The sequence below is a fragment of the Lissotriton helveticus genome, chromosome 7 (genome assembly GCF_964261635.1).
Source record: "Lissotriton helveticus chromosome 7, aLisHel1.1, whole genome shotgun sequence".
Lineage (NCBI taxonomy): Eukaryota > Metazoa > Chordata > Amphibia > Caudata > Salamandridae > Lissotriton > Lissotriton helveticus.
In genome coordinates this window covers 442,369,313-442,393,217 of record NC_136068.1, presented here as the reverse complement: position 1 = coordinate 442,393,217, position 23,905 = coordinate 442,369,313, and the positions used below count along the sequence as shown (strand labels likewise).

Below are 23,905 nucleotides of genomic sequence, written 5' to 3'. Positions count from 1 at the left end.
CCTTTTATTATTGAAAATTGTGAAGATACAAATTACCTTTGATGCTCTTTTTAATTGTTTTTAAATTGTGATTATATTAATTGTTCTATTGATCTTTGTAATTTTCATGAATTTGTAATGCCCCTTTTTTCTATTGTGATTGTAGAATGCTTTTATGATTTTTAACTAAATCGAATAAAGTGTTTTTTGACTTTTTAGAGCACATAGTAATATACATGTTAACACAAATGTGTTTATATGTGTGCATTTATTCTGTTCAATAGAGTGGCTCCCTAAAGAAGAGCGCAAAGGCTAGAAATGCATTGGAGCATTATGAAAAGAAATAATGTGTGAAATGCTGATCTAACATAAGGAAAATTACAAAGTAAACAAATCTGAAATTGAAGATGAAATTGAAAAACAATAAATAACATCAAAATAACAATTGAATATGTGAACTTTATTGAATCTCTTTGACAGAGAAATAAAAAGGAGTGTGCAAACAGGGGGATGCAACCAAACATATTGGAAGCACGCTTGTACATTTAATAGGACGTCACGGGTGGACACGTTACCCCAGGAGCACCCCAAAAATTATAAAATTCAACTACCAGTTGGAATTGAATTGATTAGGTTGTGCAAAAGCAAATACTTAGACTTATTCGTTTACAGGAAACTCACTTGGTGTGGGAGGTCACCTGGAGCTTGAGAGCTTATTGGTTTCTGATCCAGTTTCACTCATACGTCAAATTCAAGGGTGGTGGCTATCTTCCTTTGACAGGGTCTTGATTTTATCTTAGAAGTCAAAACTATGGACAGTAAAGGAATTAGAGGAATGCGGGGCCAGACTCCTATCACACTAATGTTCATATATGGCCCGAATTAGAATAAGGAGAATTTTATCCACATTATTTCCGAGGCATCACACTTCTCTTCAGGTGGCATGAGAAGAGAATTGTAATATTGTCCTTCAACCACAGTTCAAATGAATCATTGCCAGGACCTTCAACCACTGGTGCTTATCACATACTTATCAGATCTAGAACTGGTGGACATATGGCGAGAGCAACATAGCAACAAAAAGCATTGGAAATGCAATAGGTCTTGCATTTGTTTGAGTTAGAGCTATTGGCATTGTAAATTGCAATGCTTTTTCCCTATGTGTTATGGAGTGTATGTATGTGGTGTGTAGTGGAATTATGTGGGTTGTATTGTATTAGTTGTAGTATTGCGTGGTGTGGAGTGGATTTGTGGAGTGGAATTATGTGGTATGATGTACTGTGGAATTATGTGGAAGAGCTCCTGGTTAGTCGGCCTGCTTGCAGCATTAAGAATGCATTAAAAGAATGCACGGCTATGGAATATAGTGTTGCTGGTGACATAGAATGATCTAAAAATCTTATTACAGAGAAATGGCCTTATTTAGAAATTGCATGGTGTGATATTTCCAGTACAGATGCAGTGCAATATGGGCATGCTTTCAAGCCAATTCAAAGTATAAGAATGATAACAACATTTTGGTATTAGTTATAAATGCTGCATCACAGCACAGTCAGCTTCACTGCATTGTAGATATAACAAAACATAACACAAAGACATTTTCCTCCGTTGTTTGCACTTATGAAAAGTTTGGGGTAAAAGGTGTTTGACATACTCCCTAGAATGGCAACAGAAAGAATTGTGCTAAATCAATTTGCACTGTTGTTTTCTTTTTTGATCCTGGTGAGAACCTTAAGAAAGCACTAAGCATGGAGCAAACTGAACTTAACTTTTCGTAGTGATGCAAAACTTAACATAATATGAGTTTTCAAGTTATGCTGCTAAGGCCTTCATGCTACCCATCTTGGTCAATTTGTTGGGCTCACTCTGTATTCCTCAATGTTAAAATAAGTATCCATATATGCTGTTTTTATTTGGACAGCCCTGAAAAAAAACCAATAGGAAATGTAGTGCATCTGCCGAAGTGTTTGCTCACTGTTACGTTGGTTGTTAAATAGGTCATCTCATCTAGAGCTAATAGATTTGTCATTACATTGACCAGTAACAAAACTGCCCACTGTGCACATTACTTGTTGGATATTACCTAAAATAAATTCCTACCGTTAATATGTTAGTGCCAATGCCAACCCACATGGATAAAACCACAAGGACATCAGCATAGCATGGTAAACAAATGTTAGCCAGAGGGCCTGAATCACCTCATTACTTGTTTTGCTAACTGGATCTTTAGTGCACATAAAACTGCAACCAGGATAGTAAATTCAATGTCCTGGTTCCAGTTGTGGATTTTAAAATCACAAATTAGCCTGGCAAAGTGAAAAATCTACAGTATGGTGTAATTTACACAATTGTAAATGTATGGTTGGGGGTAATTGGCAAAATGTGGCGATCACCTGCAAACTTGCAGATTTGTAGGTAGCTATGAATATTTTAAAGAAGTCTTCCACCTTGGATGCACCCTTATAGTAGCTCTTGTTCTAAAAAGTGATTATCAAGGGTGTGGAAAGCCCCAAAGAGCAGCTCCCCCAAATGCTTCGGGGTTGTAAGGGAAAGGGTTTCTCCACAGGGAAAAATTAATTCCTTTTGAGAAAAGTTACATGGTCAAATGCATATATCAGCATGAGTTACTCGAGCTGATCAGTCGGCATGAGTGCATTTTGCTTGATAGAAGTACTCCTTTTAAATTTGCAGGTGTTGTAACTATCCAGTCCTTTGATTCTTTATGGCTGATTCACAAAGCCTTTTCTGTAGCAGGAGTACACATACCTTACACATTTCCAACCAAATGCGTGCCTCCTTAGGTATAAAAGATTTGTGATCACAAACCTTTTTTTTCATTAATGCTGTGGGATCTGACTTACAAGGCGTCTGATCACCTAAAATAGTTCACAAGAGCCAGCGGAAAATGTTACAATTGGTGGTCTTTCATTAAAGGAAACCTGATAGATGTAAATTCAGTTACTCCTGCCTAATAGTTCCCCGCATACTCACATTCTTATATAGGGAGCAAATACCAGACAAGGTGTGGCGAGTGAGCATTACAAGGCCTGTTCAGATAGGTAAGTTAGTGAATGCTCACATATGTTTTTTTACAACCCTATCCTGCCCTGGAAATAGTTGAAGACTTATTCCTAATAAGGGCTGGAGAAAGTGTTTCCATGATGGAGGAGGAGAAGAAAACACCCCCAAACATTTTGGAGTCGAAGGAGCTTTTCAATGGGACAGGGGAAGGTGGGTAAAGAAGGAAAACAATAAAATATGCCAGTGCACAGAGGCTCTACCTTTCAGTAATGTGAGATGAATCTAATGCGCACAAGTCTGCAATGGTGAAAAGGTCGCCAAAATATGTTTGCAAACTGTGAAAAGCGTTACGCTTTTTCTGTAAATTAAGAAATATTTGTGGTTGCTAAATGTTGTAAATCTGTACCCATGCTGAGACGTTACTCTTTGGGTGCACTGTTACAACGTTTTCATGCTTCAGGCTCTTTTTCTTCTGCATATTTGCGAACAAGAGACACCAAAACATGGAGTAAGAAACAACTTCTCATATAAACTCTGCTGTAAATCAGGGCTGAAACATAGGTTTAATGTACATCTAAAGCATCAGCAAGATACTATTACGTTCAGAATTTTATTAAATCAGACTGGTTGTGAAGCCAGAAATCAACAGCAATATGCTCCAAATGTAGGAGTAAATATATGAGAGTAAAACTATAATTATTGTTGCAGCATTGTAAATCAGGCATCTATATTCTAAACCCTTTTATAGGTAGGAGAGTGTCACAAAACCCCATTCACAACAACTTAGAAATGCGCTCAGGTTTCATGACCTTCAGAAAATGTAAAAAAATCTGTTGCCATTATATAACTTTTAGTAAGCAAAACAACTAAGGTGGGATATAAATGTCACATTGAGGCGATACCTACCATCTTGTTCACTTACCAAATGGCAGTGGTCACGTGATAACGTTTTATTATGGAGGTGTAAAAGGAAAGAACATTGTTCTATTTGTACAGAGGCGAGGAGTTATTTGAAAGCTTTGAAAGAAAATAAAGCTCAAATATTCTGTACAATTTCTGTCTGAAACTACTTTGGCTTAGTGGAGCAGGTTTGGCTTAGCCAGAGTCCCCAATGCACTACCTGGGCATGTTTTACCTTCTCAATCAAAACACCTAAACAATTGCACCATTCACCCACTCTTGCATACTCAATTTAAAGACTTGTATTGCTGGGGAAGAATTGTGTGCGATGCTTTATGAAAAAGGCAATTAAAACTTGTTTACAGTCATTAGAAAAGAGGTCCCTAAAGTATGATCCGATTTATTTTAAAGCATGTGCTGAGTTCTTCAGAAAAGAACAGATTTTTCAAAATACCCTTATCAGTAGTCTATAAGCACGGGAGATCAAATTCCTGAGCTCAATATACCACAATGGGGAGATTTTAGACATGAAGGTGAAAGGGGGGTTTGGTAAATACCTGATTGCATTCCTGGAGCCGCAAACTCTAGGAAAGGGACCCGGATAAAGATCGCATCTCGTTTCGTTTTCTCTGTGTCAGCTTCATTAAGAATCAAATCTGTTATTTCGCTAACCCACGTGGTCCCTGCAAAGAAACCAAAACATAAAAACATAAGATCTACAAAGATATACACAGTAAAATATTTCCGTAGGCATTCTGACTCCCAAGGTGTTCGTGCTGAGGCTCACAGCTTGGTCAAAGCAGACCCGTTAATATTTTCAAAAAGTTGGGTTGCACACTCACAGTTCAAAAACGAACCATTCTGAAATAGATTCTAAGGCATGGGTACTCACAAACTTTCTCTCGGGGGCCAAATTTACAGTGTGTTTTGTGGCCGAGGGCCGCACCGGTGGAGGCGGGGTCAGTGGGGGAGGGGGAAGGGGCTAGAAAGAAAAAAACTGTGACCATGAAGTTGAACACAGGCCCCTGCAGCTGACGCATTCATCCACTGAGCCAACAGACCAGCATACACACACATCTCTCTCTCTCTCTCTCTCTCTCCCTATCTCTCCCTCCCTCTCTCTGTCTCCCTCCTTCTATCTCTCTCTCTCGCTCCCTCCTTCCCTCTATCTCTGTCTCCCTCTGTCTCTCTCCCTCTGTCTCTCTCTGTCTTACCTCTCTTTCTCTCTCTGTCTCCCTCCCTCTCTTTCCTTCCCTCTCTCCGTCTCCCTCCATCTGTCTCCCTCTATCTGTGTCCCACTGTCCATCTCCCTCTGTCTCCCTCCCTCCGTCTGCCCTCTGTCTCCCTCCCTCCCTCCCTCTGTCTGTCTCCATCCCTCCCTCTGTCTCCCTCCCTCACTCCCTCCCTCCCTCTGTCTCCCTTCCTCCCTCCCTCTGTATCCCTTCCTCCCTCTGTCTGTCTCCCTCCCTCCCTCTGTCTGTCTCCCTCCCTCTGTCTGTCTCCCTCTGTCTGTCTCCCTCTATCCCTCTGTCGTAATTTGGCAGCACCTGAGTTAGCATTTAGCTCAGCTACACGAACTTTTAGCGTTAACTTGACCAAACGTGCGGGGGCCATTTTGTATTTATCGGCTTCCATTTTGTATGAACATGCGGCCTCGTGGTCAGCGTGCTCTTTCGTCCTTCCTCCATGCCAATGAATCATTACCCTGCCCAGCAACAGGCTATTTTTAGCAATCTCGCACATGCGTACACACGATCTTTGGACTAACGAGTGGTCACTCCTTAGGAATGTTCCCCAAACTGACCAGTGGCATCAAACTCCTCCCACATGTTGGCTGTGTTCCAAAAATGCCCTTATATGTACCTAAAACTGTTCAAATGTATACCGCCTACCTTTTTATTACTGTTAAACTTGTATAAAAGAGGTCGCGCACCGATGTTCGGTGTGATACTTCTTGCATTGCCGAAGGGTGCTGTAGGAATGTACCACCACCCCATGGGGTCCTAATAAACTTGTCTTTTGCATTTTCCAGTTTCCGTGCCAACTTCTATTTTTTGGTGTTCGAGAGTTTTGCAGAGTATGTAGACCTGACGAAACCCAATACCACAATTGGCGACCACGAAGGGACTCATCGGCGACTCGGATGCCCAAAGGAGAGGTCGCGACGAAGGATTGGAAACTCGCCATGGATGCGTACGCTGCCACCGAGTGACCCGAGTCTTGGCACCCACGGTGTTTCTTCCTTTCCTTCTGATCTGACCTTCCAGGTGGCGCCGGTCCTCGACTGAGATCCTGATCGTTTGGATTGTCGTGTAGTGCCCGTTTGGCTGATTCGATTACAGAACTTGGCAGTTGGAATCTGGACGCTTTGAAAATATTTGGTAAGCTTGTGATTGGTAAGGTAGTCTACTGACACTTACTGTGGCTTTTTGAATTTGTTTAAGTTAGCTAACGTTTGGACCTATGATTTGAGTTATATGTGGAGTGCACCTCACATAGACAGGCATGTAGAGATATTTCTCTACCTTTGAATTTGTTTGAACGGCACACCGTGCGTAAAGCACATTTAAGTGCCATTTTATGTAATATCGCGTTTTCGTGATATTTTGACATGCCTGTTCTAAGCACACTTCGAGGAATGTGCTGTTTTGGAAATGGTACCAATTATCGATTAAATGAATCTCAGCCGGCTCCCCCAGAGGGAACTCCTAATCGCGAAATGTACATAAAATTTGGTCTTCCTCCCGTTATGTATAGTACATTATGGCACAAATACACCAACACTGATCGTGAATTGCAATTGCCACTACATGGGTCGTTTGATCTGCGAAAGGTTCAGTATGTGGAGCAGTGTTTGTTTCAGCGTAGGTCTAGACAGGATATGTTTGATTGTGTGCGTATGTGGGAGAAAGCGGTGCGTGAACGAATGAAGCGTGAACAAGCCTTGGCGGACAAGGAGCAGCAAAAGGCTGCTCGTGATAAAGCTTTACAGTTGCAGGAAAAAGAATTGCAGGAACAGAAAGAGAAGGAGATTCGAGAACGTAATTTACAGGTTAATGGTCAGTTTCCTATTCGACGTCCTCTTTATCCTGTCCTTACTAATGAGACAGATGATTTTTCATTGCTAGATCGTTGCCCACCTCCGTATGTTCCGCCTACGGCCCCGGATGAGGACTCGAGCGAGGAGGATCAGGATAATCAGCGTACAAGGTTAATGACTGAACGAGCCACGGAATTGCGCTCGGTTGCTCGCAAACTTAATACAAATACTATTACTGTTTCAGAGGTTGATGGTTTTATGAGTACGTGGTCTGAAAAGGAACGATTATATTTTTTAGATCATTTTGCAGATGAAGTTGTTGAGCGGTTTAGGAAACATTCTCCTGAGTTGGAACCCAAAGTTATATCAGTTGGTCGTGAGAATTTTCGTAAAGGTCTTTTTGTTCTTGCAGATGCGGAGGAGTTTTTCCAGCTTTTGGTTAAGCTACGGGATGAGGCGACACGGCTACGAGCGGCGAAAAAGGCATTGGATCCGTCTGCGCCTGGATCAACGGAAGTATCAAAAGAGTGCCCTATCTTTGATACAGATAAGAGCACTGCGGTTAATGTTAAGCCTATGCGAGAAGCTGCGCCTTTGTATGTCCCTCCTAAAGGGGCAGGCACAGATGATGATAAGAGGTCTAAAGATGCGAAGGGTTATTTTGTATATAATTGGGTTTATACGCCATGGAATAGAGCAGATGTTATGGCCCTCAAGAATGCTTTGCCTGACCCCCGTAAAAATCCAGCAGCTTTCTATGAAGGAGTGGAAGGCGCTATTTCTTCATGCGTTATGACATTAGTTGATATTGATCTTTTCTTTGGGTTAATACTGCCTCCTGATATGTGGAGGGCGATTCGTAAGTTTGATGATCGAACAATGTTAGGTGCTGATTGGAAGGATATAGCTAGATCTGATCTGGATAGGGAACCCGCGTGTAAACCATGCCAGTTAATTTTAGACCTCCCAGAGGCTATATTGAATAAATTAAAAACACTTGTTCCCCCTAAAAAAATTGATTGGACAATGTTGGCGTCTTGTAAACAGAAGTCGGACGAATCGGTCTCTGATTTCTTTTCCCGATTTGAGGAAGCATTCCATGATTACAGTGGGCAATCATTAACAGAGGACACGGGCAGGCATTTGTTCGTTGACAAGTATGTGGCTAATCTCCTACCGGAGATTGCAAAACGTTTGAAGACTAGTGAGAGTTCATGGACTACTGCAACGCCTGCTTCTTTATTAACTATGGCTCAGTATTATGAACGACAGGAATTGGAGGCTAAAGAAAGTAGTGATAAGAAAGCGAAGGATTTAAAGACGAAGTTGATGTTGGCTCAGGTTTATGCTACGCAGTCAAGAGGGAATGATAGGGGTAGACGAGGATCGTATGTTGCGTCTCCCCCCCGTTCCGATATTTCTGAGGATCAGTGTGCATACTGTAAGCAGTTTGGACATTGGGTTTCAGATTGTCCGGTACTTCGAGAACAGCGTAATCAGCGGGGTCGAGGAAGTGGAAGGTCGTGGAATAGTTATTCAGGACCGAGGGGTAGAGCGAATGATCGTGGCAGGTTTGAAGCAAGAGGTCGTGGTCAAGCGGATCACAATACTTTTGATCGACGGAATCAGTATCAGATAGCTGAAGGAGAGAATGCTGAGTCTCAGGATAATAATTATGCATAGGATTGCGTAGGATGGGGTGTGGAATCGGTTGAAGTACCAGTCGATCAAAGGGGTCCATATATATCAGCACATGTTTTGGGTTCTACTGATCAGTTTCTGGTCGATACGGGAGCTACTCGTAGCGCTCTGTCCAAACACTTGGTTCCAAGGGCTCCCCTGTCTGGCGAAACAATTACTGCAATAGGGTTCAATGGAACACCTTCTCTAAGCCCATTGTCTCAACCCCTTCTATTTCATATTGATAAATTCACTGCCCCATGTCCGTTTCTATTATCTCCAAATACACCAGATAATATTGTGGGACTTGATATGCTAAAGCATTTTCATGCAACAATACGCTGTGCCCCTAAAGGGGTGCGGGTTATTTTAAATGAAAACTACCCAGAGGTTGAGAGATCGTGCCTCATGCAGGAGGCCGATGCGTTAGCTTTTCTTCCTAGCACTTTATGGGCTACTTCTGATACTGATGTGGGTCAAATGATTATTCCTCCTGTACGTATTACTGTAAAGGAGGGAACGTCTTTTCCTCGTGTCCCCCAGTACAAGATCTCCAGAGAAGGCGAAATAGCTTTGACACATATTGTGAATGATTTGATAATGGCAGGGGTGGTGGAGGAAGTTCCCTACAATGTTTGCAACAGCCCAATTCTTCCGATCCTAAAGAAAGATACAGACACTAAGATCTATCTTTTCATTATTGATTTGAGGGAAATTAATAAGATAGTTGTACCCCAATATCCGGTGGTGTCTGATATTACCACTTTACTTACCTTGATTCCACCCACATCTACTACATTTACGGTAATCGACTTGAAAAACGCTTTCTTTTCGATTCCCATTCATCCTGACAGCCGATATTTGTTTGGTTTTACATTAAATAATATATCGTATAGATTTTGTCGAGTTCCTCAAGGCTACACAGAAAGTCGTAGCATTTACAGCCAGGCTTTAAAAAGACAGCTTGATTCCTTCGACTTACAGCCTGGGGTGGTTCTTATTCAATATGTTGATGACATTTTGCTTGCAGCAGACACACAGGAGCAATGTGAGGAGAGTACTCTCTCCCTACTTTCCTTTCTTGCTAAAAATAATCATAAGGTTTCGCGAAAGAAGTTACAATATTGTAGACCAAAGGTGACCTACATCGGTCATCTTTTGTCTAAGGAGGGGCGTGCATTGACATCAGACCGAATTCAAGCAATTTTAGCTACACCAGTCCCTTGCACTCAGAAGGATGTTCGTGCCTTCATAGGTTTGACGTCCTTTTGTAGGCAATGGATATTAGGATTTTCGCACATTATAAAACCTTTGTTAGCATTGTTGTCTAAAACTGCACCAATTCCCCTTGAATGGACGGATGAATGTCAGAATGCTTTCGAACAATTGAGACAAGCTCTTTGTTCTGCACCAGTGTTAGGCACACCAGATTATACGAAGCTCTTTACATTATATGTACACGATAAGGATGGGTGTGCGTTGTCAGTCTTAGTGCAGTTACACGGAGACAAACAGAGGCCTTGTGCATACTTTTCAGCAGTACTCGATCCTGTGGCTCGAGGACAGCCTGGATGCTTTCGAGCAGTTGCAGCAACAGCAGTAGCTATACGACAGAGTGAGGGAATAGTTCTGTCACACAAATTGTTGGTGTTAGTTCCCCATGCGGTAGATGCTTTATTGAACCAAACGAAAATGCAGCATCTAACCAGTGCCCGTTTAACAGGATACGAGTTAACACTGTTGGTGCCACATATTACACTGAGGAGGTGTGCCACATATTACACTGAGGAGGTGCGCCTCTCTGAACCCTGCTACTTTATTGCCATATCCTGTTACTGAGACCCAGAAGGAAGAACAATATGATTGTGTTTTTTTGACCGAAGAACAAACAAAGGGTCGTATCGATTTACAGGATACGCCACTTTCAGATGTAGATGGGGAACTATGGGTTGATGGATCGTGTGTGAAGCTGCCAGATGGCACGACTTCCGCAGCCTATGCGATCACGACACTTAAGACAGTGGTGGAAACAGCACGAATACTGCAAAAATCGGCCCAAGCGGCTGAATTGATAGCCTTAACGAAAGCATGTGAGTTAAGTGCTGGTTTATGTGTGAATATCTACACTGATAGCCGTTACGCTTTTGGAGTAGTGCACGATTTTGGCCTACTCTGGAAGGAACGAGGGTTTCTGACCTCACATGGAGCACACATCATGCATGGAGAGTTGGTACGTGATCTCCTGAATGCACTTTTATGTCCAAAGAAAGTAGCGATAATTAAATGCAGTGCACATAAGAAGGTGACAGACAAAATAGGGCAAGGAAACGCTTTTGCAGATCGCATAGCGAGAGAGACTGCCATGTTACAAAATGTCTCTCCTGTATATGTGGTGAAATCACAAGCTGAGCGATGGCATGATGCTAGAGAAGAAATTTTAGACATACAGAAATCAGCATCTGAAGCAGAACTCGCAACCTGGGCAACAGAGGGAGTGTTGGATGATGAGGGTTGTTGGCGTAGCAAAGATATGGAGAGATGGAAATTGCCTGCCGCTTACTTGCAAACAATGGTTCAAATGACACATGGGCTGGCACATGTTGGAGCTCTTGCAATTACTAAATTGCTTACGCGAGTTTGGGAGCATCCTGAGGTTGCCAGCATGGCCAAGAGAGTAGTGCAGACCTGTCTGATATGCCTACAGTACAATCCTGCTAAAGGGACTTATACTCCTAAAGGAGGGTTCGTTCCACCTACTGCACCATTCGAAGTACTGCACCTCAAATATGTCCCAGTGGTGGTGTGCGCCTTCAGTAAATGGATTGAGGCCTACCCCACGAAGGATAATACAGCATTGACAACAGCTAAGGTGTTACTCAAAGAGTACTTCCCGCGCTATGGTGTTTGTAAATTTTTGTGGAATGATAATGGTCCTCATTTCGTTGGGAAAGTAGTGGAGTATGTCCTGAAAGGATTGGGGATTAAGCAAAAATTCCACGCTGTATTCCATCCGCAGTCAGCAGGTCTAGTAGAAAGGTACAATGTGACTCTGAAGCTGAAGCTAGCAAAGATCGTGGCATCCACGTCTTTGAAATGGCCGGACGCTTTGCCTTTGGCATTGCTGTCTATCAGATCAGTGCCACATTCCCGATCTGGCCTCACACCCTATGTAGTGGTGTTCGGAAGGCCCATGAATATTTGGGGAGTTCCAAAGCCTCGTTTGATACATGATGTGCCTTGTATAATGATGAACGATTATTTGGCACGATTAACAAATGATTTACTTTCTATTCATCAACAGGTTCGAGAAGCGCTCCCCGACAACTCTATTGGAGAGGCTCATGATCTCCGTCCTGGTGACCACGTGATGATTCGCGTTTTCAAGAGAACCAGCAGTTTGGAGCCGAGGTGGCGTGGCCCTGAACAAGTGTTGCTGGCAACTCGGACGGCTGTGCGTGTCACGAATTAGAAGCGGTGGATACATTCAACTCACTGCCGACGTGTCTCTCCGGATCTGGTGAACCCTGCGGTGTTGTCTGATTATCGAGACATCTTGGATGCGGAGAAGAGCCCAGCTGTTACGTCTCACGAGTCGGAGGGAGCCTTCCCGGACCACACTGTTTCTGGTGGAGCGAAGTATAACCTACGGCCAAGGAAATAATATTTTTATTTTTCGAGACTGGTTAGTAACCGTTCCGAGGTTTGTGAAAACGGAAGCCGGGAATATCAAGGGGGGGGGATCAGTTCTGGCCAGTGTAGCCACACCCGTCTTGAATCTCGGAGAAGAAACCAGCGGCAGCCTCGGTTCTCAGCACTAAATCTTTTATTTTTTAGTTTGGTTTTTGAGATTTTGGCCCACATGCATCAAGCATTTTTGCAGTCGCAGACGGTGCGATTCCTTAAAATCGGACGTTTGCGAATGCAAAAGTGCTTGTTGGGATGCATCATGCCATTTTAGAAGTCGCATCTTTTTTACGATTTCTAAAATTGCGTTAGCATTTAAGAAATCGCAATTGTGCGATTTCTTAAATGCTATGCATCATTATAGAAAAATATGCGTTTTTTTAAATTGGAAGTGCAATTTACCACGAAGTTCAACTTCGTGGTAAATTGCGAAATTGATTCAAAATGCACAAAAATGCATTTTTTAAACTGTAAAGTTACACACACACATGTCCTTAGGACATGTGTGTATGTAACTTATGCTGAAAAGTACATTTCAGGGGTGCATGGGGGGGTCCTTTGGACCCCCCCCTGCACCCATGAAATTTTCTAAGTGCCACTCGCAATTTCCATTGACTCCTATGGGCCTTTTGGCCCATAGGAATCAATGGGAATTGCGAAAATTAAGTTAAGAAATCGGTATTTCTTTGGGATTCGGTAAAAAATGCGATTTTTACCGAATCCCACAAGAATACCGAAAATATTGATGCATATCATTTTGCATTTCTTAATTTGCGATTCCTTATTTTTCGCAAATTAAGAAATGCAAAAAGACACAATGATGCATGTGGGCCAGTGTCCTTTGTACTATGGCACCTACGACACTGAGAAGCAGAAGAATTTTGGGTGCAGTTCTTTTCACTACAACTATAGTGGTAATAGCAGTAATAGCTTGGACTATAGAACGACTGTTTCCTGCACGAGAATATTTACTGCCTACCACTCCAATTCCTTCTGAACATTTCCATTTTACTTTGCCCTATCATGAAGAGAGACACAGACAGACTTACTTGAATAACAGTTTCATTCAAATCTTACATCATACCCATAACATGACGAACACCTCAAATTGTTGTGTGTGGGGAATGTTGCCTGGATATCAAAAGAGAGGAGGAACTCCTCTTATTTCTCTTCCATTTTCTCACAATGGTTCTTGTAATGCTTGGTACACTCTTCTTTTTACCCTAAGATGGCCAACAAAAGGTGGACTACTTTTCCGATTGAACAAAATCTGTTACAACGATAGAGATGGCTATCCACAAGCAGAAGGAACTAAATTTGAGTGGGAAGAATATCGGCCGGACAATGGATCTACACCTCGTATTTTCACCAATCAAAGACTTATAAATATGTCTAGTTTGCATGTGATTACGGTTATTGATACAAAAGCAGATCTTTGTATAAGAAACAAGGGAACAATTCCGGTTGGGAGGAGTGAATGCAATACTACTCTCACATTTGATACACCAAATGGTATTACTTTTGTGGCTTCACGAAACACTTATTTTATCTGTGGTAATAAAGGATATCATCGTCTTCCTCTTGGATGGTTAGGAACCTGCTATATATCTTTTGTACTACCCCCTGTGTTTATTGCCCCGCCTATGTACCATAATGATTTTGTATTGTACCACGATTTTATATTGAATAGGGTTAAGAGAACATTAGAACTTGACAATGTTGATCAAACTGACACCTCACTACAACAATATGTAGATTTTAATTTAGGCCTGTTCTCTTTTGTTGGTGCTGCTTTAAACAGCAGGAAAATAGGATGGCTAACACATGTGTGGAAGCTGTTGCTAATGAAACTGCCTCTGCTTTGGGGAACATAACTGAGGAACTCCAAATTACGAGAATTGTTACGCTTCAGAACCGAATGGTTCTGGACGTAGTATTAGCTGATCGTGGGGGTGCATGTCGAATTATCGGAAGTAGTTGTTGTGTTTATGTCCCCGATAATTCACCTTCTGTGTATGATGCTATTTCCAAATTGCACAAAATTGCTGCTGAAATTCACCCCGAAAACGGTACCTGGACGTTTTCTAGTTGGTTTTGGACTTTGCTCAGTACTTGGGGTTGGAAGCTGTTAACGATTCTATGTGTGATTATTGGGATACTCTTCTTCTTTTGTTTATGTATCCAATGTGGATCTACTTTTTGTGGGAGAGGTGTGGCGCCGCGGCCAGGGCGACTGACGCTGGAATCTGGGGACCACGGTTCGATCCCCGGCTCCGGCGGCAGGTTAGCCCAGCACCATGTGACTCTGGGCAATAGCTCGCTTAATCTTCCCGACGGCCCCCAGCGCCTAGAGACCCTTACGGGTGATTGTGCACTTTACAAATGTGGACTTTACTTTACTTTATGCTCTATATGTATTACAGCCTGTATCCCATCCAAACGAGCTATTGCTAAACATGAACAGATGAGTAATGTTGAAGTGATGAAAATAATGATGATCGATATTGATGATGAACATCCCGATTACTTCCATTATGAGGTAGCTGCAGCTAAATGCTAAAAGGGCCGTCTGTCGTAATTTGGCAGCACCTGAGTTAGCATTTAGCTCAGCTACACGAACTTTTAGCGTTAACTTGACCAAACGTGCGGGGGCCATTTTGTATTTATCGGCTTCCATTTTGTATGAACATGCGGCCTTGTGGTCAGCGTGCTCTTTCGTCCTTCCTCCATGCCAATGAATCATTACCCTGCCCAGCAACAGGCTATTTTTAGCAATATCGCACATGCGTACACACGATCTTTGGACTAACGAGTGGTCACTCCTTAGGAATGTTCCCCAAACTGACCAGTGGCATCAAACTCCTCCCACATGTTGGCTGTGTTCCAAAAATGCCCTTATATGTACCTAAAACTGTTCAAATGCATACCGCCTACCTTTTTATTACTGTTAAACTTGTATAAAAGAGGTCGCGCACCGATGTTCGGTGTGATACTTCTTGCATTGCCGAAGGGTGCTGTAGGAATGTACCACCACCCCATGGGGTCCTAATTAACTTGTCTTTTGCATTTTCCAGTTTCCGTGCCAACTTCTGTTTTTTGGTGTTGGAGAGTTTTGCAGAGTATGTAGACCTGACGAAACCCAATACCACAATTGGCGACCACGAAGGGACTCATCGGCGACTCGGATGCCCAAAGGAGAGGTCGCGACGAAGGATTGGAAACTCGCCATGGATCCGTACGCTGCCACCGAGTGACCCGAGTCTTGGCACCCACGGTGTTTCTTCCTTTCCTTCTGATCTGACCTTTCAGGTGGCGCCGGTCCTCGACTGAGATCCTGATCGTTTGGATTGTCGTGTAGTGCCCGTTTGGCTGATTCGATTACAGAACTTGGCAGTTGGAATCTGGACGCTTTGAAAATATTTGGTAAGCTTGTGATTGGTAAGGTAGTCTACTGACACTTACTGTGGCTTTTTGAATTTGTTTGAGTTAGCTAACGTTTGGACCTATGATTTGAGTTATATGTGGAGTGCACCTCACATAGACAGGCATGTAGAGATATTTCTCTACCTTTGAATTTGTTTGAACGGCACACCGTGCGTAAAGCACATTTAAGTGCCATTTTATGTAATATCGCGTTTTCGTGATATTTTGACATGCCTGTTCTAAGCACACTTCGAGGAATGTGCTGTTTTGGAAATGGTACCAATTATCGATTAAATGAATCTCAGCCGGCTCCCCCAGAGGGAACTCCTAATCGCGAAATGTACATAAAATGTGGTCTTCCTCCCGTTATGTATAGTACATTATGGCACAAATACACCAACACTGATCGTGAATTGCAATTGCCACTACATGGGTCGTTTGATCTGCGAAAGGTTCAGTATGTGGAGCAGTGTTTGTTTCAGCGTAGGTCTAGACAGGATATGTTTGATTGTGTGCGTATGTGGGAGAAAGCGGTGCGTGAACGAATGAAGCGTGAACAAGCCTTGGCGGACAAGGAGCAGCAAAAGGCTGCTCGTGATAAAGCTTTACAGTTGCAGGAAAAAGAATTGCAGGAACAGAAAGAGAAGGAGATTCGAGAACGTAATTTACAGGTTAATGGTCAGTTTCCTATTCGACGTCCTCTTTATCCTGTCCTTACTAATGAGACAGATGATTTTTCATTGCTAGATCGTTGCCCACCTCCGTATGTTCCGCCTACGGCCCCGGATGAGGACTCGAGCGAGGAGGATCAGGATAATCAGCGTACAAGGTTAATGACTGAACGAGCCACGGAATTGCGCTCGGTTGCTCGCAAACTTAATACAAATACTATTACTGTTTCAGAGGTTGATGGTTTTATGAGTACGTGGTCTGAAAAGGAACGATTATATTTTTTAGATCATTTTGCAGATGAAGTTGTTGAGCGGTTTAGGAAACATTCTCCTGAGTTGGAACCCAAAGTTATATCAGTTGGTCGTGAGAATTTTCGTAAAGGTCTTTTTGTTCTTGCAGATGCGGAGGAGTTTTTCCAGCTTTTGGTTAAGCTACGGGATGAGGCGACACGGCTACGAGCGGCGAAAAAGGCATTGGATCCGTCTGCGCCTGGATCAACGGAAGTATCAAAAGAGTGCCCTATCTTTGATACAGATAAGAGCGCTGCGGTTAATGTTAAGCCTATGCGAGAAGCTGCGCCTTTGTATGTCCCTCCTAAAGGGGCAGGCACAGATGATGATAAGAGGTCTAAAGATGCGAAGGGTTATTTTGTATATAATTGGGTTTATACGCCATGGAATAGAGCAGATGTTATGGCCCTCAAGAATGCTTTGCCTGACCCCCGTAAAAATCCAGCAGCTTTCTATGAAGGAGTGGAAGGCGCTATTTCTTCGTGCGTTATGACATTAGTTGATATTGATCTTTTCTTTGGGTTAATACTGCCTCCTGATATGTGGAGGGCGATTCGTAAGTTTGATGATCGAACAATTTTAGGTGCTGATTGGAAGGATATAGCTAGATCTGATCTGGATAGGGAACCCGCGTGTAAACCATGCCAGTTAATTTTAGACCTCCCAGAGGCTATATTGAATAAATTAAAAACACTTGTTCCCCCTAAAAAAATTGATTGGACAATGTTGGCGTCTTGTAAACAGAAGTCGGACGAATCGGTCTCTGATTTCTTTTCCCGATTTGAGGAAGCATTCCATGATTACAGTGGGCAATCATTAACAGAGGACACGGGCAGGCATTTGTTCGTTGACAAGTATGTGGCTAATCTCCTACCGGAGATTGCAAAACGTTTGAAGTCTAGTGAGAGTTCATGGACTACTGCAATGCCTGCTTCTTTATTAACTATAGCTCAGTATTATGAACGACAGGAATTGGAGGCTAAAGAAAGTAGTGATAAGAAAGCGAAGGATTTAAAGACGAAGTTGATGTTGGCTCAGGTTTATGCTACGCAGTCAAGAGGGAATGATAGGGGTAGACGAGGATCGTATGTTGCGTCTCCCCCCCGTTCCGATATTTCTGAGGATCAGTGTGCATACTGTAAGCAGTTTGGACATTGGGTTTCAGATTGTCCGGTACTTCGAGAACAGCGTAATCAGCGGGGTCGAGGAAGTGGAAGGTCGCGGAATAGTTATTAAGGACCGAGGGGTAGAGCGAATGATCGTGGCAGGTTTGAAGCAAGAGGTCGTGGTCAAGCGGATCACAATACTTTTGATCGACGGAATCAGTATCAGATAGCTGAAGGAGAGAATGCTGAGTCTCAGGATAATAATTATGCATAGGATTGCGTAGGATGGGGTGTGGAATCGGTTGAAGTACCAGTCGATCAAAGGGGTCCATATATATCAGCACATGTTTTGGGTTCTACTGATCAGTTTCTGGTCGATACGGGGGCTACTCGTAGCGCTCTGTCCAAACACTTGGTTCCAAGGGCTCCCCTGTCTGGCGAAACAATTACTGCAATAGGGTTCAATGGAACACCTTCTCTAAGCCCATTGTCTCAACCCCTTCTATTTCATATTGATAAATTCACTGCCCCATGTCCGTTTCTATTATCTCCAAATACACCAGATAATATTGTGGGACTTGATATGCTAAAGCATTTTCATGCAACAATACGCTGTGCCCCTGAAGGGGTGCGGGTTATTTTAAATGAAAACTACCCAGAGGTTGAGAGATCGTGCCTCATGCAGGAGGCCGATGCGTTAGCTTTTCTTCCTAGCACTTTATGGGCTACTTCTGATACTGATGTGGGTCAAATGATTATTCCTCCTGAACGTATTACTGTAAAGGAGGGAACTTCTTTTCCTCGTGTCCCCCAGTACAAGATCTCCAGAGAAGGCGAAATAGCTTTGACACATATTGTGAATGATTTGATAATGGCAGGGGTGGTGGAGGAAGTTCCCTACAATGTTTGCAACAGCCCAATTCTTCAGATCCTAAAGAAAGATACAGACACTAAGATCTATCTTTTCATTATTGATTTGAGGGAAATTAATAAGATAGTTGTACCCCAATATCCGGTGGTGTCTGATATTACCACTTTACTTACCTTGATTCCACCCACATCTACTACATTTACGGTAATCGACTTGAAAAACGCTTTCTTTTCGATTCCCATTCATCCTGACAGCCGATATTTGTTTGGTTTTACATTAAATAATAAATCGTATAGATTTTGTCGAGTTCCTCAAGGCTACCCAGAAAGTCGTAGCATTTACAGCCAGGCTTTAAAAAGACAGCTTGATTCCTTCGACTTACAGCCTGGGGTGGTTCTTATTCAATATGTTGACGACATTTTGCTTGCAGCAGACACACAGGAGCAATGTGAGGAGAGTACTCTCTCCCTACTTTCCTTTCTTGCTAAAAATAATCATAAGGTTTCGCGGAAGAAGTTACAATATTGTAGACCAAAGGTGACCTACATCGGTCATCTTTTGTCTAAGGAGGGGCGTGCATTGACATCAGACCGAATTCAAGCAATTTTAGATACACCAGTCTCTTGCACTCAGAAGGATGTTCGTGCCTTCATAGGTTTGATGTCCTTTTGTAGGCAATGGATATTAGGATTTTCGCACATTATAAAACCTTTGTTAGCATTGTTGTCTAAAACTGCACCAATTCCCCTTGAATGGACGGATGAATGTCAGAATGCTTTCGAACAATTGAGACAAGCTCTTTGTTCTGCACCAGTGTTAGGCACACCAGATTATACGAAGCTCTTTACATTATATGTACACGATAAGGATGGGTGTGCGTTGTCAGTCTTAGTGCAGTTACACAGAGACAAACAGAGGCCTTGTGCATACTTTTCAGCAGTACTCGATCCTGTGGCTCGAGGACAGTCTGGATGCTTTCGAGCAGTTGCAGCAACAGCAGTAGCTATACGACAGAGTGAGGGAATAGTTCTGTCACACAAATTGTTGGTGTTAGTTCCCCATGCGGTAGATGCTTTATTGAACCAAACGAAAACGCAGCATCTAACCAGTGCCCGTTTAACAGGATACGAGTTAACACTGTTGGTGCCACATATTACACTGAAGAGGTGCGCCACTCTGAACCCTGCTACTTTATTGCCATATCCTGTTACTGAGACCCAGAAGGAAGAACAATATGATTGTGTTTTTTTGACCGAAGAACAAACAAAGGGTCGTATCGATTTACAGGATACGCCACTTTCAGATGTAGATGGGGACTTATGGGTTGATGGATCGTGTGTGAAGCTGCCAGATGGCACGACTTCCGCAGCCTATGCGATCACGACACTTAAGACAGTGGTGGAAACAGCACGAATACTGCAAAAATCGGCCCAAGCGGCTGAATTGATAGCCTTAACGAAAGCATGTGAGTTAAGTGCTGGTTTATGTGTGAATATCTACACTGATAGCCGTTACGCTTTTGGAGTAGTGCACGATTTTGGCCTACTCTGGAAGGAACGAGGGTTTCTGACCTCACATGGAGCACACATCATGCATGGAGAGTTGGTACGTGATCTCCTGAATGCACTTTTATGTCCAAAGAAAGTAGCGATAATTAAATGCAGTGCACATAAGAAGGTGACAGACAAAATAGGGCAAGGAAACGCTTTTGCAGATCGCATAGCGAGAGAGACTGCCATGTTACAAAATGTCTCTCCTGTATATGTGGTGAAATCACAAGCTGAGCGATGGCATGATGCTAGAGAAGAAATTTTAGACATACAGAAATCAGCATCTGAAGCAGAACTCGCAACCTGGGCAACAGAGGGAGTGTTGGATGATGAGGGTTGTTGGCGTTGCAAAGATATGGAGAGATGGAAATTGCCTGCCGCTTACTTGCAAACAATGGTTCAAATGACACATGGGCTGGCACATGTTGGAGCTCTTGCAATTACTAAATTGCTTACGCGAGTTTGGGAGCATCCTGAGGTTGCCAGCATGGCCAAGAGAGTAGTGCAGACCTGTCTGATATGCCTACAGTACAATCCTGCTAAAGGGACTTATACTCCTAAAGGAGGGTTCGTTCCACCTACTGCACCATTCGAAGTACTGCACCTCAAATATGTCCCAGTGGTGGTGTGCGCCTTCAGTAAATGGATTGAGGCCTACCCCACGAAGGATAATACAGCATTGACAACAGCTAAGGTGTTACTCAAAGAGTACTTCCCGCGCTATGGTGTTTGTAAATTTTTGTGGAATGATAATGGTCCTCATTTCGTTGGGAAAGTAGTGGAGTATGTCCTGAAAGGATTGGGGATTAAGCAAAAATTCCACGCTGTATTCCATCCGCAGTCAGCAGGTCTAGTAGAAAGGTACAATGTGACTCTGAAGCTGAAGCTAGCAAAGATCGTGGCATCCACGTCTTTGAAATGGCCGGACGCTTTGCCTTTGGCATTGCTGTCTATCAGATCAGTGCCACATTCCCGATCTGGCCTCACACCCTATGTAGTGGTGTTCGGAAGGCCCATGAATATTTGGGGAGTTCCAAAGCCTCGTTTGATACATGATGTGCCTTGTATAATGATGAACGATTATTTGGCACGATTAACAAATGATTTACTTTCTATTCATCAACAGGTTCGAGAAGCGCTCCCCGACAACTCTATTGGAGAGGCTCATGATCTCCGTCCTGGTGACCACGTGATGATTCGCGTTTTCAAGAGAACCAGCAGTTTGGAGCCGAGGTGGCGTGGCCCTGAACAAGTGTTGCTGGCAACTCGGACGGCTGTGCGTGTCACGAATTAGAAGCGGTGGATACATTCAACTCACTGCCGACGTGTCTCTCCGGATCTGGTGAACCCTGCGGTGTTGTCTGATTATCGAGACATCTTGGATGCGGAGAAGAGCCCAGCTGTTACGTCTCACGAGTCGGAGGGAGCCTTCCCGGACCACACTGTTTCTGGTGGAGCGAAGTATAACCTACGGCCAAGGAAATAATATTTTTATTTTTCGAGACTGGTTAGTAACCGTTCCGAGGTTTGTGAAAACGGAAGCCGGGAATATCAAGGGGGGGGGGGATCAGTTCTGGCCAGTGTAGCGACACCCGTCTTGAATCTCGGAGAAGAAACCAGCGGCAGCCTCGGTTCTCAGCACTAAATCTTTTATTTTTTTGTTTGGTTTTTGAGACTTTGTCCTTTGTACTATGGCACCTACGACACTGAGAAGCAGAAGAATTTTGGGTGCAGTTCTTTTTACTACAACTATAGTGGTAATAGCAGTAATAGCTTGGACTATAGAACGACTGTTTCCTGCACGAGAATATTTACTGCCTACCACTCCAATTCCTTCTGAACATTTCCATTTTACTTTGCCCTATCATGAAGAGAGACATAGACAGACTTACTTGAATAACAGTTTCATTCAAATCTTACATCATACCCATAACATGACGAACACCTCAAATTGTTGGGTGTGTGGAATGTTGCCTGGATATCAAAAGAGAGGAGGAACTCCTCTTATTTCTCTTCCATTTTCTCACAATGGTTCTTGTAATGCCTGGTACACTCTTCTTTTTACCCTAAGATGGCCAACAAAAGGTGGACTACTTTTCCGATTGAACAAAATCTGTTACAACGATAGAGATGGCTATCCACAAGCAGAAGGAACTAAATTTGAGTGGGAAGAATATCGGCCGGACAATGTATTCACACCTTGTATTTTCACCAATGAAAGACTTATAAATATGTCTAGTTTGCATGTGATTACGGTTATTGATACAAAAGCAGATCTTTGTATAAGAAACAAGGGAACAATTCCGGTTGGGAGGAGTGAATGCAATACTACTCTCACATTTGATACACCAAATGGTATTACTTTTGTGGCTTCACGAAACACTTATTTTATCTGTGGTAATAAAGGATATCATCGTCTTCCTCTTGGATGGTTAGGAACCTGCTATATATCTTTTGTACTACCCCCTGTGTTTATTGCCCCGCCTATGTACCATAATGATTTTGTATTGTACCACGATTTTATATTGAATAGGGTTAAGAGAACATTAGAACTTGACAATGTTGATCAAACTGACACCTCACTACAACAATATGTAGATTTTAATTTAGGCCTGTTCTCTTTTGTTGGTGCTGCTTTAAACAGCAGGAAAATAGGACGGCTAACACATGTGTGGAAGCTGTTGCTAATGAAACTGCCTCTGCTTTGGGGAACATAACTGAGGAACTCCAAATTACGAGAATTGTTACGCTTCAGAACCGAATGGTTCTGGACGTAGTATTAGCTGATCGTGGGGATGCATGTCGAATTATCGGAAGTAGTTGTTGTGTTTATGTCCCCGATAATTCACCTTCTGTGTATGATGCTATTTCCAAATTGCACAAAATTGCTGCTGAAATTCACCCCGAAAATGGTACCTGGACGTTTTCTGGTTGGTTTTGGACTTTGCTCAGTACTTGGGGTTGGAAGCTGTTAACGATTCTATGTGTGATTATTGGGATACTCTTCTTCTTTTGTTTATGTATCCAATGTGGATCTACTTTTTGTGGGAGAGGTGTGGCGCCGCGGCCAGGGCGACTGACGCTGGAATCTGGGGACCACGGTTCGATCCCCGGCTCCGGCGGCAGGTTTGCCCAGCACCATGTGACTCTGGGCAATAGCTCGCTTAATCTTCCCGACGGCCCCCAGCGCCTAGAGACCCTTACGGGTGATTGTGCGCTTTACAAATGTGGACTTTACTTTACTTTATGCTCTATATGTATTACAGCCTGTATCCCATCGAAACGAGCTATTGCTAAACATGAACAGATGAGTAATGTTGAAGTGATGAAAATAATGATGATCGATATTGATGATGAACATCCCGATTACTTCCATTATGAGGTAGCTTCAGCTAAATGCTAAAAGGGCTGTCTGTCGTAATTTGGCAGCACCTGAGTTAGCATTTAGCTCAGCTACACGAACTTTTAGCGTTAACTTGACCAAACGTGCGGGGGCCATTTTGTATTTATCGGCTTCCATTTTGTATGAACATGCAGCCTCGTGGTCAGCGTGCTCTTTCGTCCTTCCTCCATGCCAATGAACCATTACCCTGCCCAGCAACAGGCTATTTTTAGCAAACTTGCACATGCGTACACACGATCTTTGGACTAACGAGTGGTCACTCCTTAGGAATGTTCCACAAACTGAC

At 43.0% G+C, this 23,905-nt stretch overlaps 1 protein-coding gene across 1 annotated transcript in view; it reads right to left on the bottom strand.

Annotated features, from left to right (window-relative positions):
* LOC144768577 (sulfotransferase 1 family member D1-like) overlaps positions 1–23,905 on the bottom strand; it is a 207,744-nt gene that overhangs the window by 64,813 nt on the left and 119,026 nt on the right. Inside the window, exon 3 of the mRNA XM_078652360.1 lies at positions 4,458–4,583. Within this exon, the coding sequence (XP_078508486.1) occupies positions 4,458–4,583 (126 nt within the window). The remainder of the gene's footprint in view (positions 1–4,457; positions 4,584–23,905) is intronic.